We start from the raw sequence: 17,867 nt of genomic DNA on the forward strand, positions 1-17,867 counted from the left end.
TGCCCACTCACTAGTCTTAGCAAGGCCTTATATACTTTCACCAGACACACTCCCACAACATACATCTTAAATTAACAAGATTACAACTAACAATACAAAGGTCTTACCAGACCCACGGCAGCTGCCCTTGTGGCCCAGCTGGTGAAGAATCCACCTGCAATGCGGGAGACCTGAGTTCAATCCCTGGGTTGGGAAGATCGCCTGGAGAAGGGAAAGGCTACCCATTCCAGTATTCTGGCCTGGAGAATTCCGTGGACTGTATAGCCCATGGGGTCACAAAGAGTCGGACACAGCTGAGTGAATTTCACTTGAGAGCTTCCCTTGTAGCTCAGTTGGTAAAGAATCTGCCTGCAATGCAGGAGACCTGGGTTTGATGCCTGGGTCAGGAAGATCCCCTGGAGAAGGAAATGGCAACCCATTCCAGTATTCTTGCCTAGAGAATCCCATGGACAGAGGAGCCTGGCAGGCTACATGGGGGTCACAAGAGTTGGACACAACTTAGTGACTAAACTACCACTACCAGACCCACTCCCACAATATACATCTTCAGATAACAAGATTAGTGAGAAGGTTCTTGTTAAGGAGAAACATGTCCTCAAGCAGGATACATTGTTGTCATACATCATTGGTACAGAGTGTAAGGGAAAGCATATCCTTGAGCAAGATGAGCTGTTTTGTTGTGCAATCATCAGCTCTGGGTTTAAAGAAAAAAAACATTTGTCCTTTTCTCCTCCTTGAGAACCCCAGACCCCTATCTCCTCCTTGAGAGCTTCAGACCCTTCTCTCCTCCTCGGGAACCCTGGACTTCTTATCAACCTACCTAGAAATTGACTCTCTCAGTGGTAAGGAAATGACGAGTTCAACTTGGGACCTGTTGAATTTGAGGATGGCCTGAGACCTCCAAATGGAGATGCTCAGCAAACATCCGTATAAAGAGACCTACTGGAATCCATGACTAGGAGAATGACCGGCCCACATTTCTGTTGAATCTAACCAGCTACCTTCTCTGTTTCCAGTACTTTGTCTTCACGGGGGTGCTGGCCATGGTGACCTGTGCGGTTTTCCTCCGACTCAACTCTGTCCTTAAGCTGGCTGTGCTCCTGATCATGATTGCCATCTACGCCCTGCTGACCGAGACCATCTATGCAGGCCTCTTTCTGCGCTACGACAACCTGAACCACAGCGGAGAGTAAGTGCCCACCACTGTGCTCAAAAAGAGCTCAACTTCTAGTGGGAAATGAAACCACTGGGAAAATGATTCAGGTAGAGTTATTGAAACTTAGAGACTGATTGAATATTGACATAGTTCTCATGCACTTTCTGGATGACAAGTTTAGGCAAAGTTCCTAGTTTTCCATTTTATCATGTATAGTCACTACAGATTAATTCATGGATTAAAGTTTGGACTAGACCATAGCTCAGGTCTCCCTAAATGTAATAATTTACAATTCCTTCAACTGTAACAGCCCCGAGATCTGTAAGGTCTGGTGGTCATTTTTCTGTAGCACTATTAATAATAGCAGACCCTGTGCATTGAGAAGTTACTAAACTCCTTACATTGTGTTATTTTGAAATATGGAAAAATACAACAACAACAAAAATCTTAGCCTAGATTTCTTAGAGAACAGAGCCTGAGGCAAGCATGAAGTGCTAATCCAAACCCAGGACGGCAAAAGTGAGGGGAAAGGAAGTGAAGAAGGGAAGGATGGAAGGCAAATACAAGCCATATTATGCTGTCCAGATAAATCATGAAGCTGGGGCTTTGGAGGATGTCTGGAAGTATCTCTGGGTAGGCGACAAGGTAAGGAAAGTGTCTCAGGAGGGATGAAATCTGTTGGTTCCTTCCCTCTCGTTTCTCCCATTAGTCTGTTTATACTCTGGACATACTTCCTGGTGATATACTTCAGCCATTTCTACAGCCCTTAGGGAAACCAGCCCCCACACCTGCCTTAGGGAGCTCCACGGGAGCTGGAAGTGATGGAAGGAGCCAGACACCGAGCAGGAGGCTGATTGGCCTTGAGAGGTGGGAAGAACAGAGGTCTCTCTGAGACCAGAACACGTGGCCAACAGTCTGAGAAATAGAGAAGGAAAAGACAGTCCAAGAAGCCTCAGAAAATGTGCCTGAGACTAATAATGGGAACATTTATGATCCAACTGCTGGAAATAAACAATGCATACAATTAGTCATGTTTCCTTCTGCATTTTTAAAAGGATAAAGAGTTTTCAGATATTGTTTAAGTTCCCTTCCCTAGCATTGTTCTTTTATCCTCCTCCCAAGAGTCAACTTCTAATGCATTTAATGTATATCCTTCCCATCCATGTGTTTTATATTGGGTAGGCCAAAAAGGTCATTCTGATTTTTCCATAAACTGAAAAAATCAGAACAAACTTTTTGGCTAACCCAGTTTATGTGTGTATGTATATATATATATATATATACATTTTAAACACAGTATATATTTGGTTGTGTCTGTATTTTAAATTGTTTATAAAATTCTTATGCTATCATGTAATATTGTAGTTTTTAGATACATCTAGGTTCATATCTTGAAGAAGGCAATGGCAACCCACTCCAGTACTCTTGCCTGGAAAATCCCATGGATGGAGGAGCCTGGTAGGTTGCAGTCCATGGGGTCACGAAGAGTTGGACACGACTGAGCGACTTCACTTTCTCTTTTCACTTTCATGCATTGGAGAAGGAAATGGCAACCCACTCCACTGTTCTTGCCTGGCGAATCCCAGGGATGGCGGAGTCTGGTGGGCTGCGATCTACGGGGTCGCACAGAGTCAGACACGACTGAAGCGACTTAGCAGTAGCAGCAGCAGCAGGTTCATATCTACAGATTTAGCTCATTTTAGATAGAACATACCAAGATATATTTATCCTTTAACCTATAAAAACACTATTGATACTTCAGTGATCACCATTGAAAATATCTGTTTGGGTTCATATCTCAAAGCACACTTACTGGAATAGACGGTATCTGCATTTTCAACTTTTTAAGATCTTGCCAAATGGCTCTCCAACAAGTTTGGAACAGTTTCTCTCTTACAAGCAGTGGTCTCTGTAATTCTTATTCAGTTCCTTAGTGAGAATTTTATCTCATTATTTTCATTGGTAGTTCCTTCATCATGAATAAGTTTGTGCAGTTTTTTGTTGTTTATTGGCCATTTTCGGTAAACTTGCAGGTCATGTCTTTTGCCTGGTTTTCTATTAGGTGTTTTTGCCTTTTTCTCACTGGATTTGTAAAGGTTCTTTATATATTCTAGGTACTAATTTGTGCCTGTTATGTGAATGCAACATCCACTTTATATCCATTACCTTCTTTAACCCTCATGGCAACCGTCTGAGGAACACAGGCTCAGAGGTTAAATAATTACCTGGATGCACATGGCCAGTAGGTGGCGGATCCAGATCCAAACTCAGGTCTTTCTGGCTCAAAAGCCCATCTTTGTAAATATTGTAAACATGTCTTGCACATCAAGATGAAGAATCTCTCACCAAATGCCCAGGGTTCAAAGAAAGTCAAAATAGATTCAAATTAGATTAAATGGTTAGTGGCAACAGATGTCCCACAGTTCAGTTGCTCAGTCATGTCCAGCTCTTTGCAGCCCCATGGACTGCAGCAGGCCAGGCCTCCCTATCCATCACCAACTCCCAGAGTTTGCCCAAACTCATGTTCATTGAGTCTGTGATGCCATCCAACCCAACTCACCCTCTGTCACCCCCTTCTCCTCCCACCTTCAATCTTTCCCAGCATCAAGGTCTTTTCAAAAGAGTCAGCTCTTTGCATCAGGCGGCCAGAATATTGGAGTTTCAGCTTCAACATCAGTCCTTCCAATGGACACCCAGAACTGATGTCCCATGGCCAAGTAGAAACCAGCACAAAAGAGGACAAAAATATATATGAACAAAGTAGGCCATTTTTGTAGTAAAAATAAAAATTAAATCATCTAAAATCTATTCATTCAAAGGAAATTTAAAAAGTAGTAATGGAGCAAACCAGGGCTCTGGCATCAGATCCAGACTCTGTTGCATTAGAAAGTCCCTTCCCACCTCTGAACCTCAGTTCACTCATCAGCAAAGTGAAGTAACTGTACTCTAGTGTAGGGCTGCATGAGACTCTGACATGCCTGGCATGTTGTAGGTGTTCAGGATCTGTTCACTCCTATCCCGTCATTCCTTTTTAGGAGAAAGGTTTAGTTCTGAATTCTGTTTTGAGGTCTTAAGGAAAAACTTATTGTTAAATTATTAAGTAGGATTCTATGAGTGTGCATAATCCCAAGTTCATTGCTGCTTTTCTCAGCTTCCTGACTCAAGGTTGATTGTCAGTTAGTCTTGTATTGATTCACACTCTGCTATCAACAGAATTAAATTAATAAGAAATGGAAGAGTCCATTCAGCCTTCCCTCTCAGCCATGTTTATAAATCAACGGGTCAGTAGTCACTGTGGATCCATTTGGCAGTCACTGTCTGCTCATGCTGTTGGAATTTAACCAATCCTGTAGGAGCTCGCATTGGTTCGGGGCATTTCTGCTGATTGTTCCTGGGGAGTGGGTCCTGGGGAAAGTACAGAGAACCTAGCACAGGGCATCCTGGCTACATCCACACTGAGATGACCCCCATACTCAGACTCTCTGTCTGCTCATGAGGCCCCCTCCATGACGATCCCCCGTCTCCATGGATGACACTGAGCCCAAAACAGGGGAGGCACCCTGACTGCCAATATCTTATCAGTCCCTAGAAATTCATCCGCCTCAGCACCCCTAGTAAGGACGACTACATCGTGACACCTGTGAGTACAAGTTTAGGAGTCAAACCACCTGTCTTCAAATCCCAGCGCCTTCATCAACCAGCTGTGTGATCTTGAGAAAATGAATTAAAAGCGACTTAACCTCTGTAAGCCTTGAGCCTCTCATCCGTGAAGTGGGGGTGATGATAGTTCCTATGTTGTAGGAATATACAAGAGATAAATTGTGATATTGGAAACTTAGCTCAAGGTCTGGCATAGAATAAGCACTTGATGAATACAAATGATTATTACAGTAAGTCCCCTACATATGAACAAGTTCCCTTCTGAGAGAGTATTCATAAGTCCAATTTGTTGTTAGGTCCAACAAATAGATACCCAGCTAACACAATAGGCTAAATAATCAGTTCAGTTCAGTTGCTCAGTCGTGTCTGACTCTTTGCGACCCATGGACTGCAGCACGCCAGGCCTCCCTGTCCATCACCAACTCCCAGAGTTTACCCAAACTCATGTCCATTGAGTCAGTGATGTCATCCAGCCATCTCATCCTCTGTTGTCCCTTTCTCCTCCTGCCTTCAATCTTTCCCAGCATCAGGGTCTTTTCAAATGAGTCAGTTCTTTGCATCAGGTGCCCAAAGTATTGGAGTTTCAACTTCAACATCAGTCCTTCCAATGAACACTCAAGCCTGATCTCCTTTAGGGTGGACTGGTTGGATCTCCTTGCAGTCCAAGGTACTCTCAAGAGTCTTCTCCAACACCACAGTTCAAAAGCATCAATTCTTTGGCACTCAGCTTTCTTTATAGTCCAACTCTCACATCCATACATGACTACTGGAAAAACCGTAGCCTTGACTAGACGGGCCTTTGTTGGCAAATAATTCTATACTGTAATAGGTTTGTAATGTTTTTCAAGCAAATAATACATAGAAAACAAACACAAAAAATAAAGAAAACATGTTTAATCTTACAGTACAGTACCAGGTACATCACCACCGCTTTTACTCTTGCTTCCAGACATCCTGGTCTTCAAATAAAGATGCTGTACTTCTGTATACTGTATGTCACTGGACAATAGAGGATGCATGCATGTACAATGTTGCCAGACTTGTGAACTAACTTGTGTGACTGGACATGTGAATGCATTTTTGCATCCTTGAAAGTTCACAGCTTGAAGGTTCAAGGGTAGGGGACTTACTGTGTTAGACATGACCTTTTCTATATTCTTTTCTACTATTCTTAGAAATATCCCTACTTTCGTCTCTGGACTGCTGTACCATACCTGATCTCCTAACCCACCCTTTTAAGCCATCCTCCTCAAAGCCATCTGGTCAACTCATTATCCTTCTTAAAATCCTTAGGGGTTCCTGGTTACCTCTCAAGAGAGAAAAGTTCAACTTGTTTGTCAAGAATTTCAAAACCCTCCTTGGAGTCCCATTGACTCCCCCAACCTTATCTCCTACAACGCCACAGGTCACTGTTTAGATCTTGCATTGCAGCCATGGGAAACCATATGCTGTTTCCCACATGAGCCTCTGCACTTTCTTCCCCTTGCCAACCATGCTCAAGACTGCCTCCTCCATGAAGCCGTCTCTGATCATTCCTCATTTTCTAATCTGTGCATATAATTTTTTATCATTGCACTTATCTCTGTCTGTTTCAATCATTAATTTCCATGTCCTCCTCCTCTGTTAGAATAGGAACTTTTAAGGGCAAGGGCCATTACCCTTGTTCATAATTTTGGCACTTAGTGGAGTATCTGGCAGCAGGTGCCCAATTAAATGTTTGTTGAATGAAATGAATGAGTGGCTGATGGAGATAGTAGTTCATTTGGAATCCTCTTACACCACTAGTTCACAGTAAGCTGTTTCATCTACCTACAGCCTATGATCTCCTGGGTGGCTCAGTAGCAAAGAATCCATCTGCCAATGCAGGAGACACAAGAGATGTGGGTTTGATCCTGAGAGTGGGAAGATCCCTGGAGAGGGCATGGCAACCCACTCCAATATTCTTGCCTGGGAAATTTCATGAACAGAGGAGCCTGGCAGGTTACAGTGCACAGGGCTGCGAAGAGTCACACACAGCTGAGCAACTGAGCACACATTCACACACCCGCAAACCATGTGCTCCCCATGCTGTCGGTAGAATTTGCTTCCGAACCCAAGTGTCATAACCTTTGCTATGGGCTTTGGTAGCTTCTGCAGATGCACAGATGAATAAGATACTGCAAGGAGCTTGCCTACTAAATCACTTCAGTCGTGTCTGGCTCTTTGCGACCCTATGGATTATAGCCCTCCAGGCTCCTCTCTCCATGGGACTCTCTAGGCAAGAATACTGGAGTGGGTTACCATGCCCTCCTCCAGGGGATCTTCCTGACCCAGGAATTGAACCCACTGCCTCTTCTCCTACATTGGCAGGGAAGTTCTTTACCACTGAGCCATCTGGGAAAAGGAGCTTAGAGGCAAGTAATTAAAAGTAAGTGCATGTTAGAAAGCCATGATAGCTTACTGAAAAAGCATCATTGAGATGTGGATTGATACTCAGCTTTCACCATTCACTAGATTTGTGTCTCATTTAACATCTCAGTTTCTGCTTTACTAGAATAGGGAGAATAATATTTTAAGTGCTGCTGTGACGATTAAAGTAGGCAATGTACACAAAGTGTTATTAGAGGTATGACATAAAATCAGTGCTAAGCAAATGCAGTCATTAGTATGGCAACAGAATAAGAGATAAATTCAAACTGGCTGGTTTATTTTGGGTTTCACAAGGGGAAATGGGAACTAATTGCAGCATTAAAATTTGGCATCAGATGCGCAATGGCTAACGCTCTGACTTGGTGCCTGAGATGTGAATTCTCATCCTGGGACACAAATCAGCTATGTGACCTTGAGCAAGCATCTTATTCTTTCTGGGCCTTAGTCTTCAACCAGTAAATTGAAAGGCTTGCAAGGACCATTATATGATGTATGGCACATATAATATGGAATTTGATGGGTCCATTAAATTTATATCGTGCAGTATTTAATTACACAGAAGTATTTTCACATACATACTAAGTGCAAAAATATGTTACAAAGCAGTCTGAACCCTATGATTCTAAATTTGGAAACATAAATATATTTTTGCATGAAGGAAAAGGAAATGACATTGAGCTGATTCCAAAATACTAATCATTGTTTTCTCTGAGTGATCCGCTGAAGAACAATTTTTATTTTTTTTTATTTGTGAATTTGTATTAGCTTCCAAATTCACTACAGCTAGTATGAGTACTCTGTAATGATCAATGCTCAAATTAAATATTAATTTTATGAGGTATCAGATAAGATGGTCTCTGAAGATTGTGGTAGCCCTGAAGATCACATTATTCTACATGTGCTTTCACTTAATTATGTCCTTTTCTATGAGCATAGGGTGAGGATACTATCAATTCAGTAATTTTGTTAACACAAATAAATTCGTTCCAAATGTCCTTGGTTTCGTGTCTCTGCCACTTAATATCTGACAAAGCATTACAGTTTTGTACAAATTTCAGCCATTTGGCTCTCTTTGGAAGTTCTTCAAATAGTCATAGAAGTTACAAAGAAAAAAAAAATCCTTTCAACTCACAATTCTTTCTGGATGTTCTTTGGCCTGGCTAACTTACTGTGCATTTTCTGTAGTCTCTACTCAGGCCATATTTTTTCCATCTGAAATACATCCTGAAGACTCAACAACCATTCATAATTTTCCTTTACTTTTCTTCCGAATGTGATCTAGTCATCTCTCTATTTTTAGTCAACCACTACTTTCATAATGATTTAAGATGTATTTACGTTTTCTCTTGAAGGTATGTTTTATGTGATACGTTGCTGAGCTTTAAAAATTCTTCTGCATCGCAAAGGAAAGCATGTCAGAAGTGCCAGTCAGAGCAGGCATTCAGGCTGTATTCATGAGGAGCTGAACACAGGACATGTCCCATTCAATCTAAGCCGTGTGAATGAGTGATTTTGTAAAATGCCACTACTAGGAGGAAGTTGATGTACTGGGAGCTTTAAGGGGTAAAGAGAGAGAGACATGGGCCACACACCATGCCAAGCATGTGTGTTGCCAAGATTTGGTCAATTATTTCTCACAATTAAGGGGGTAAATGCAACTAGAGTCCTTCCCAAGGCAACAAACTGAGGTTCAGAGGTATTGAGTAGCTTGTCCAAGGTCAAACCATTGGTCAGCAGCAGAGCTGAGATTGGAAGCTGGGTCTGCATGAGTACACCACTTTATTTTGTCAGGTGTCCGCAAGCTTGAAGGGCCAGAGAATTGTGACACGAAAAAAGGGTGCTGTTAGTATGTCCCTGTGCACAGCACTGTGGTGACTATGACCGAGTGAATGAATGAATCCTAGCCGCTAAAATTCTGGACGGCAATATATGACTTACAGTCCAGCTATAAGCTGTACGGCTCAACCAGATCTGAGCACTCTCCTGCTGAGTCTGCGTGTGGCCTCAGACTAGATGTATGGTATTTATTTATCCTCCCTGCACTAGAGGCTTGTAAACCAGCTGTTAGCTAAGCAAGATCTGTGTCTCATACCTATAGACTCCCCTCCCACCTTTTCCTCCCAAACGCTTCAGTTCAGTTCGGTTCAGTCGCTCAGTTGTGTCCAACTCTTTGCGACCCCATGGACTGCAGCACACCAGGCTTCCTTGTCCATCACCAACTCCCAGAGCTTACTCAAACTCATGTTCATCGAGTTGGTGATACCATTCAGCCATCCCATCCTCTGTCATCCCCTTCTCCCGCCTTCAATCTTTCCCAGCATCAGGATCTTTTCAAATGAGTCAGCTCTTTGCATCAGGTGACCAAGGTATTGGAGTTTCAGCTTCAACATCAGTCCTTCCGATGAATATTCAAGACTGATTTCCTTTAGGATTGACTCTTATCAACCTTTAATATTCAGCTCTTGAGTCTTACCTGAATATCCAGCCTAGTTTACTTTCTCTTCCCTTATATGCCCATGGCAGCCAGAGTGTATCCTTACTATGGGTTATACCATGCTATGAAACCATCTGTCTAGTTCTTTCCTTTACTGAACTGTATTGAGGACAAAGGCAAGGTATCTTCTTCAGTTCTGTACCCTATCATGTGCCTGGTACACAGTAGATGGTCAATAATTATGTGTTTCACTGGGGCTACAGAAAAGAGATGTAATAATGAGTTTCATCTATTATTAGCATCTTATCTCCAAGGAAAAGCAGATGGAACTGGGAATTCATGACTCTGCATCTTGTTGCAGCCTACAGAGTTCCTTGGAGCCCTGAGTCCCCATGTGCACAGTATCTCCCCAAGAGAAAGCACATTTCCATTCCTGAGTCTCTGTTCTGCCTGGAGAGCCTGACTGGTTCTGGCCCTGTGTAAGCTGGGAGGGTCTTTTAGTGTAAGGCGAGGTGAAAAGCCAGCCTTGGCAGCTGAGTTCATGCTGTCATTGCCCTGAGCCCCATGCTCCTCCTGCTAGTCTCCAGGGAGAATAGAAAAGGGAAGGCTGGAGATGGCCTGGGTGCCGCCATATTTATGCCCATTCTACTCTCTGAGCACTGCATCTCATCTCTGATGACCCTGTTGTGTCCCTTAACACATCAGAGTCAAGTTACCTCTGAATGAGTTATGAGTATGTGTATGCTTGTGGTTGGGAAGCTATAAAACAAAGGAGTAATGTGATCTGGTTTTGTTGTTGTTCAGTCACTAAGTCATGTCTGAGTCTGCGACCCCAAGGACTGCAGCATGCCAGATTCCTCTGTCCTTCACCATCTCCTGGAGTCTGCTCAAACTCATGTTCACTGAGTCAGTGATGCCATCAAACCACCTCGTCCTCTGTTGCCCTCCTTTCTTCTTGGTATTAACAAAACTCTAGCAGCCATGCAGAAAAGATATTGTAAAGAACAACAGTGCCTAAAATTGCAATAAGACTTTTAAATAAAAACCTAAGTGTGATTCTTAGAGCACTGAGAACAGGCACTGCCACATAGCAAGTACAATGTGCCTGTCTCTTAAATGGGACAACACTGAAGAAAGAGAATGTCTGTCTTCACATGGACCTTTGTGACAAGAAAGTGTAAGACCTCCTTGAAATTTAGAGAAAATCTTTTTGTAATAGAAGACATCATTATTAATGTGAATGCATTGTCTACATGCTAGACTCTGGAGTCTTCCGCCAGGTATGACCTACGTGACCTTGTGGCCTTGGGGGTCAACTGGTTTCCTATTCGCCTATGTGGAGGCCTTCAGAGAGCCCCTATCATATAGTGGGAGCTCAGAAAACAGCTGCTTCTTACTTTTTATCCCACTCCAGTCTGAATCTCAGTTTCATAATGGGTCTCCTTGAAGTCCCTTCATAGTTGTCAATAACCATGCCACTATTTGCATTTCTCCTCCTGACAGAGATTTCCTGGGGACCAAGGAAGCGTCGCTGCTGCTAATGGCCATGTTTCTTCTCGCCGTTTTCTACCATGGACAGCAGGTAATCTGACGTCTTCTTCTGACTGCCTGTGGTCACCTGGCATTTCCTGCTGCCATAAAACTGGCCTGGGGGCCCACCACTCATCTCTGCATAAATGACTTTGAGTAGCTTGCAGCAAGTGGCGATTCTTCTTTTTCTTCTTCTTTTATTTTCTTTTGTTTCTCCCCCCTCCCCCCTTTTTTTTTTTTTGCCCCTTGGCTGAGCCATGCATGGCTTGTGGGATCTTAGTTTCCTGACCAGGGTTTGAACCTAGGCCCCAGTAGTTGAAAGCACTGAGTCCTAATGATTGGACTGCCAGGGAATTCCCAGCAAGTTGTGATTCTTAACAAAACAATTCCTAGTATGGAACACTTAATAAAAATCTAAGTTGGAGATGATTTGGAGAGCAATAGGGTTTTCATTCCCTTTAGGTGTATCTCCTTCAATGAAATGATTATAAAGGGAAAAAAAAACAGAGCTTTCCATTTCTGGCTGAGGCCAACTGGGATCTCTCCCAGTTCTGTTGCCTGGATAAAACTATTACTATGGAAGCTGACCTGATGGGACAGTGGTAAAGAATCTTCCTGTCAATGTAGAAGACCCAGGTTCGATCCCTGGGTCGGGAAGATTCCCCTGGAGAAGGAAATGGCAACCCACTCAAATATTCTTGCCTGGGAGATCCCATGGACAGAGGAGCCTGGCAGGCTATAGTCCATGGGGTCACAAGGGATCTGACACAACCTAGCAACTAAACAGTAACAATAGAAATTGTGTAAATCAGGTTTGGGGATTTTTGTGTTTTGGCTTTTTTTAAATTTTTATTTTCTATTGGAGTATGGTTGAGTTAAAATGTTATATTAGTTTCAAATGTACAGTAAAGTGATTCAGTTATATATGTATCTATTCTTTTTCAAAATCTTTTCCCATTTAGGTTATTGCAGAGTATTGAGTTCAGATAGTAAAGAATCTGCCTGCAACTCGGGAGACACAGGTTCAAACCCTGGGTTGGAAAGATCCTCTGGAGAAGGAAATGGCAACCCACTCCAAAATTCTTGCCTGGAGAATCCCATGGACAGAGGAGCCTGGTAGGCTACAGTCCATAGGATCTCAGAGTCAGACATGGCTGAGCAACTAACACACACACACAACACACACAGAGTATGGAGCAAGGTTCCCTGTGCTATACAATTGTTGTTTGTTTGCTAAATTGTGTCTGACCCTTTTGCGATTCCATGGACTGTATAGCCCGCCAGGCTCTTCTGTCCACAGACTTTTTCAGGCAAGGATACTGGAACGGGTTGCTGTTTCCTTCTTCCTTGTTGGCTATCTATTTTAAATATAGGTATGTGTACATGGCCAGCTGGGTGGTGCTAGTGGTAAAGAACCCACCTGCCAATGCAGGAGACATAAGAGACGTGGGTTCGATTCCTGGGTCGGGAAGATCCTCTGGAGGAAGGCATGGCAACGGACTCCAGTATTCTTGCCTGGAGAATCCTATGGACAGAGGAGCCTGGAAAACTACAGTCCACAGGGTCCCACAGAGTAGGATACGGCTGAAACAACGTAGCATGCACGCTCACAGGCACATGTCTATTCCAAACGCCCAATCCGGCTTGAGGACCATCCTAACCAAGGTTCCAATCCCACCCTGCCTCTAAGAAGTTTGTGGCCTTCTCCCTGATTCTCTGTTTCTTCCTCTTTAAAGTAAGACAGTAATTCCTGACTAGGGCTGTTTTGAAGAATCATTTGAGATGATTGTATGTAGCATTTTGAGCACTGCCTTTCAGAGATAGAGGAGGCACTTCATCATTGATTTGTCCTGAGTAGATAAAGTGCCTATAGTATTGATGCCACCTCCCTGTCTGCCAGGATCTGGGGCGGGCACCATGGATAGCCTCGTACAAAACCTCACCCCCAGCCCCAAGTCTTCCTGTCTCCTGGAGGAGAGTGGACACTAAATAATGCAATGTGGGATGTGCTATGTGTGGACCAGCCTTGTCCAAGGACCTCAAGAGTCAGAGATGCAGGAAATTATTCTGCATGGAGCATCATACCAGGCCTCATCCAAGAGATGTCACCTGTTCTCCACAACTGGTAGGATTTCTCCATGCAGACTCAGACCATGAACGCAGCAACACTCATCACTTTCTGCTAGAGCCAGGACGTCTGCTTCACTGCTGTGCTCTGGATCCCAGTCCATCTCTCTGTGCGTGTACTTCAAAAAAATAAAAGTAACCAGGAAAGGAAAAAAACAAGAAGACTATCAGCCAGAGCAGAAATAGAAACATACCACTGAGAAATCACCATGGAGACAGGGAGGTAATGAATCCTGAGAAACCAGGGATGAAACAGCCAAAAGCCCCAGGAAGCTAGAGATACATACATAAAGTTATTTGTAATAAAGCGGGATGGTAACATGTTGTTTAGTCACTAAGTCGTGTCTGACTCTTTTGTGACCCCATGGACTATAGCCCACCAGGCTCCTCTGTCCATGGATTTCCCAGGCAAGAAAACTGGAGTAGGTTGCCAGGGGATCTTCCCAACCCAGCAATCAAAATGGCATCCCCTGCTTGGCAGGTGTGTTCTTCACCACTGAACCACCTGGGAAGCCTGATGGTAAAATGTGCTCGGGGGACAAAGGCAATAAAACTAAACTTGGCAATCGAAGGAAAGAAGGCAAGAGTCAACATGTCCGTCACCTGAATTATCAAACCATCTCAACAACCTGAATGGTCATTACAATGGATCCTGTTTTACAGATTGAAGGAAGTCAGGCTGCTGAGCTAGAAAGTGAGAGAACTAGAATTCAACCCCAGATCAGTCTCCAGAGCCCACCTTTCCACTTTCTCGATCGGGGGAAAAACAAAAAGCACTGTCTGTGTATCTTCACAGCACCAAGGGCATTCCGTCCCGCAATATGACCTTACCTTGCTTTTCAGTTTCAGCTGGAACGCTAAGCCAAAGGTCAAAGTCTGGCCATCGGCAGTATCCCCCGACTTAGGTCTTTCTGGTTTTCTGTGAGAGCTGGGATCATGTCCTCCATGTCCTGATGACTTCTAGTACAGGGGAGAAATTCTTCATCTGACATGCAAATGACAATCAGACAAGGCAATCCTATAGAAAAGTGTACGTATACTCCATCACATGGGTTTTAAACTGACACATGAGAAATTCTCAGAGATGGCTAAGAGAAAGTTCAGAAGTGGGGTCGGGGCTCATTCTAGAATAGGAAAGCTGTTTCTATCTTCCCTGTCACCTTAAGGATTACTCTGTGCCTCTTAGTGCCTCCTCAAAGCTCTTCTGAAATTCTGATTCAGTTTATTCTATTCTCCATTGGTCCTGCAAAAGCAGATAACCTCATCTCATGAAGAATATGAATAAAGTAAGAGCAAGTAAGTGAATAATGAGGGCCTGAGTACTTAAGTTATATCTGATTGTTTTCTTTTTTATTTTTAACCTTCAAAAGGTTTTTTAAGAGATTTTTTTTGATGTGGACCATTTTTAAAGTCTTTATTGAATTTGCTACACTACTGTTTCTGTTTCATGCTTTGGTTTTTTTGGCTGCAAGTCATGTGGGATCTTAGTTCCCCGACCAGGGATTAAACCCGCACCCCTTGCATTGGAAAGCAGTCTTAACCCATGGACCACCAAGGAAGTCCCTCAAAAGGTTTTAAAATGACATAGCTGCATCCCATAACTGTAGCAGTTACAAATTTAACCTTTGGAGTGGGGTAGATATTATTCAAACCCCAACTCTGCCATTCAATAGATAAGTGACATTCAGTCATGTATCCAACTTTCTGTATCTCCATTTTCTCACCTATAAAGTGGGTATGATAGTAACAGTTTCTGTTTTTTTGTAGAGTTAAAAAAAAAAACTGTAGTATTGTAGTATTTGTAGTATTGGTTTTTTGTAGGGTTTTTTTGTAGTATTATATGAGAATATAATTATAATACACCTCTCCCAGTGATTTGCACTTGGAGTAAGTGCTCAAACATCATGAGCTATTAATATTTTACTTTGGAAGCAAGAGTCGGAGACAAACAGAAAGTGTTATTATCCATCTGGTCGCAAGGCAGCAGCAGAGACTCAAGTCACTTGAGGTCACAAAGTCACAAAGGAGAACCAGACAGAAACAGGGATGCAAATGCTCCAACTTCTCGGTCCATGCCCTCTCCACCACGTGGTGCTGCCTATCTGTTAGAGGATACCTTTCTGCAGAACTGCATCACCTCAAGCATCATTTCATGACGCCCATCAGAGTCCTGTTCATCCGGATCAAGTCCGTCCACTCCGGGCTCTGCTACTTGCTTCCACTGTGTTCCCTGGTGACTCAGAGGCCCCCTATTTTTATTAAAGCCTGAATAATCCCCACTGATGCCTGGTACACAGCAGCATCCCAGTGGGAGCATGTGTAATTGTACATCTCCAGAGTGACGGAGGCGGTTATGTAACCGAATAATTGGGACTCTCATCCTGCACATATGTGAAAGCAATACGCCAAACACTTCCTCCTCCTCCGAGGCAGGTGAACATCCCGAATGTTGGACAGAAGCGAGCAGACAACCAGGTGCCTCCCACCTCGTGCCTGATTCACTGCAGCCCTGAGGTTTGGGCTTGGCCTCAGCTCTCCTTTCAGAGCAAAGGATCTCACACCTGAGCACAGAGATAGAGATTAATGAGGTCAAGTCTCTAGTTGCTTACTTCCGGGTCTGATAAAGATAGGCACTGGGATTGTGCAGCTTAGTAAGACCCAAGCCTTGGGACCAAATTATTGAATTTGCATCCCAGTGAGACTCCTGGAAAAATAGATGACCTTGAGATGTTCAACCTCCCAGACCTGCCATTTCTTTACCTGCAAAAGGAAAAGTCTAATAGTTATCTATCAAGAGTTGGAGAACAACTGAATGAAGTCATGTTCGTAGAGTGCAGGGGTTAAGAGCCACAGCTTGGAGTCCAAATGCCCTGAATTCAAAGCCCAGCCTCTATTTGTGAAACCTTGGGCACCTGACTTTACCTTCCTGTGCCTCCATTTCCTCAGCTATAAAATGGGCATAAAAAAGTACCTGCTTTGTTGAGCCATGGTGTGATTAAAAGACTTTCAGTATGTTTGAAATGCTAAGTACAGTGCCCAGTTCAAGACAAGGACTCAGCCTGTGTTAATTATCATTCTGTGTTAAGAGCCTGGCACAAAACATATAAACAATGTTTGTTAGTTCCTTTGGTACTGTTTTCTTTTTTCTTTTATAAACTCAGAAATTTATTTCTCCCAGTAGAGGATAGGAAGTCCAAGACCAAGATAATGGCAGATTCAGTGTCTGTGAGGAGGGCCCACGTCCTGGTTCATAGGCTTCTCACTACATCCTCACATGGCAGAAGGCACAGGGACATCTCTGGGATCTCTTTTATAGACCTTAATCTCATTCATGAAGGTTCCAACCTCATGACCTAAACACCTTCCAAAGGCCCCACCTCCGAATACCATCACTTTGAGGGTTAAGATTTCAAAATATGAATTTTGAGGGCACACAAACCCTTGGTACTGTTTGCATGTAGCCAGTTCCTAAATGGTTTGGGAAGGGAAATCAGAATACAAAACGTTGAAAAGGATTATTCATTTGCTTTATCTTGCAACTCAGATACAATGCAAGTGAAAGTATTAGTCGCTCAGTCATGTCCAGCTCTTTGTGACCCCATGGACTACAGCACATTAGGCTTCCCTGTCCATCACCAACCCCCAGAGCTTGCTCAAACTCATGTCCATTGAGTTGGTGATGCCATCCAGCCATCTTATCTTCTTTTGTTCCCTTCTCCTCCTGCCTTCAATCTTTCCCAGCATCAGGGTCTTTTCTGATGAGTCAGTTCTTTGCATCAGGTGGCCAAAGTATTGGAGCTTCAGCTTCAGCATCAGTCCTTCCAATGAATATTCAGGAATTTCCTTTAGTACTTGACTGGTTTGATCTCCTTACAGTCCAAGGGACTCTCAAGAGTCTTTTCCAAAACCACAATAATATCACAGATACCACCACCTACCAGGTGATTGTTGTAAACACTTTGAAGATTCTTGTTGAGCTCTTTTTAGCCTTAGAATATTTCTCTCTACGAACGTGCCTGCAAATTATTGTGTTAAAAGACATTTGGAATAATTCCTCTCTGTGTGGTTATACCTGTAGGTTTGTTTGTTTGTTTGAGCTTTTTTTTGTCATTTTAAAAAATTTTATATAGTTTGAGCTTTTAAAAATTCCATCCAGTTTCATAATTAAGTAAAATATTTCCATGATTCAAAAGTCAGGTTTATAAAACAAGATATAATTTTTAAAGTTTAAATGTATCCCTATTCCTTCACCCTACCTTCCTCATCTCATTGTAATGATTTTTTATTTTTTTGCACTTCAATTTTTAATAAATAAAGAAATATATATATGTGGAAAGAGAGAGATATATAGATATCCCCTTTCCTTAGATCGATAATGGCAAACTGTGCATGTATTTCTCCTCCTTAGATACCAACCCATCAAAGTACATATAGAGAAATATTCTTTGTTTCTTTTTATAGCTGTATATAAGCTTATTCAACCAAAATGAGCACTTGGATTGTTTCCAGCTTTTGCTATTAGAAATTCTGCTGAAAGAATAACCTTGCACC

At 42.8% G+C, this 17,867-nt stretch overlaps 1 protein-coding gene across 1 annotated transcript in view; it reads left to right on the forward strand.

The window, feature by feature from the left end:
- The window catches only part of ADCY8 (adenylate cyclase 8), a 229,587-nt gene that overhangs the window by 191,445 nt on the left and 20,275 nt on the right, over window positions 1-17,867 (forward strand). Inside the window, exons 12-13 of the mRNA XM_055545749.1 lie at window positions 1,017-1,189; window positions 11,163-11,241. Coding sequence (XP_055401724.1) covers window positions 1,017-1,189; window positions 11,163-11,241 — 252 coding nt within the window. The remainder of the gene's footprint in view (window positions 1-1,016; window positions 1,190-11,162; window positions 11,242-17,867) is intronic.

Source organism: Bubalus kerabau, chromosome 14 (assembly GCF_029407905.1).
Source record: "Bubalus kerabau isolate K-KA32 ecotype Philippines breed swamp buffalo chromosome 14, PCC_UOA_SB_1v2, whole genome shotgun sequence".
NCBI lineage: Eukaryota > Metazoa > Chordata > Mammalia > Artiodactyla > Bovidae > Bubalus > Bubalus kerabau.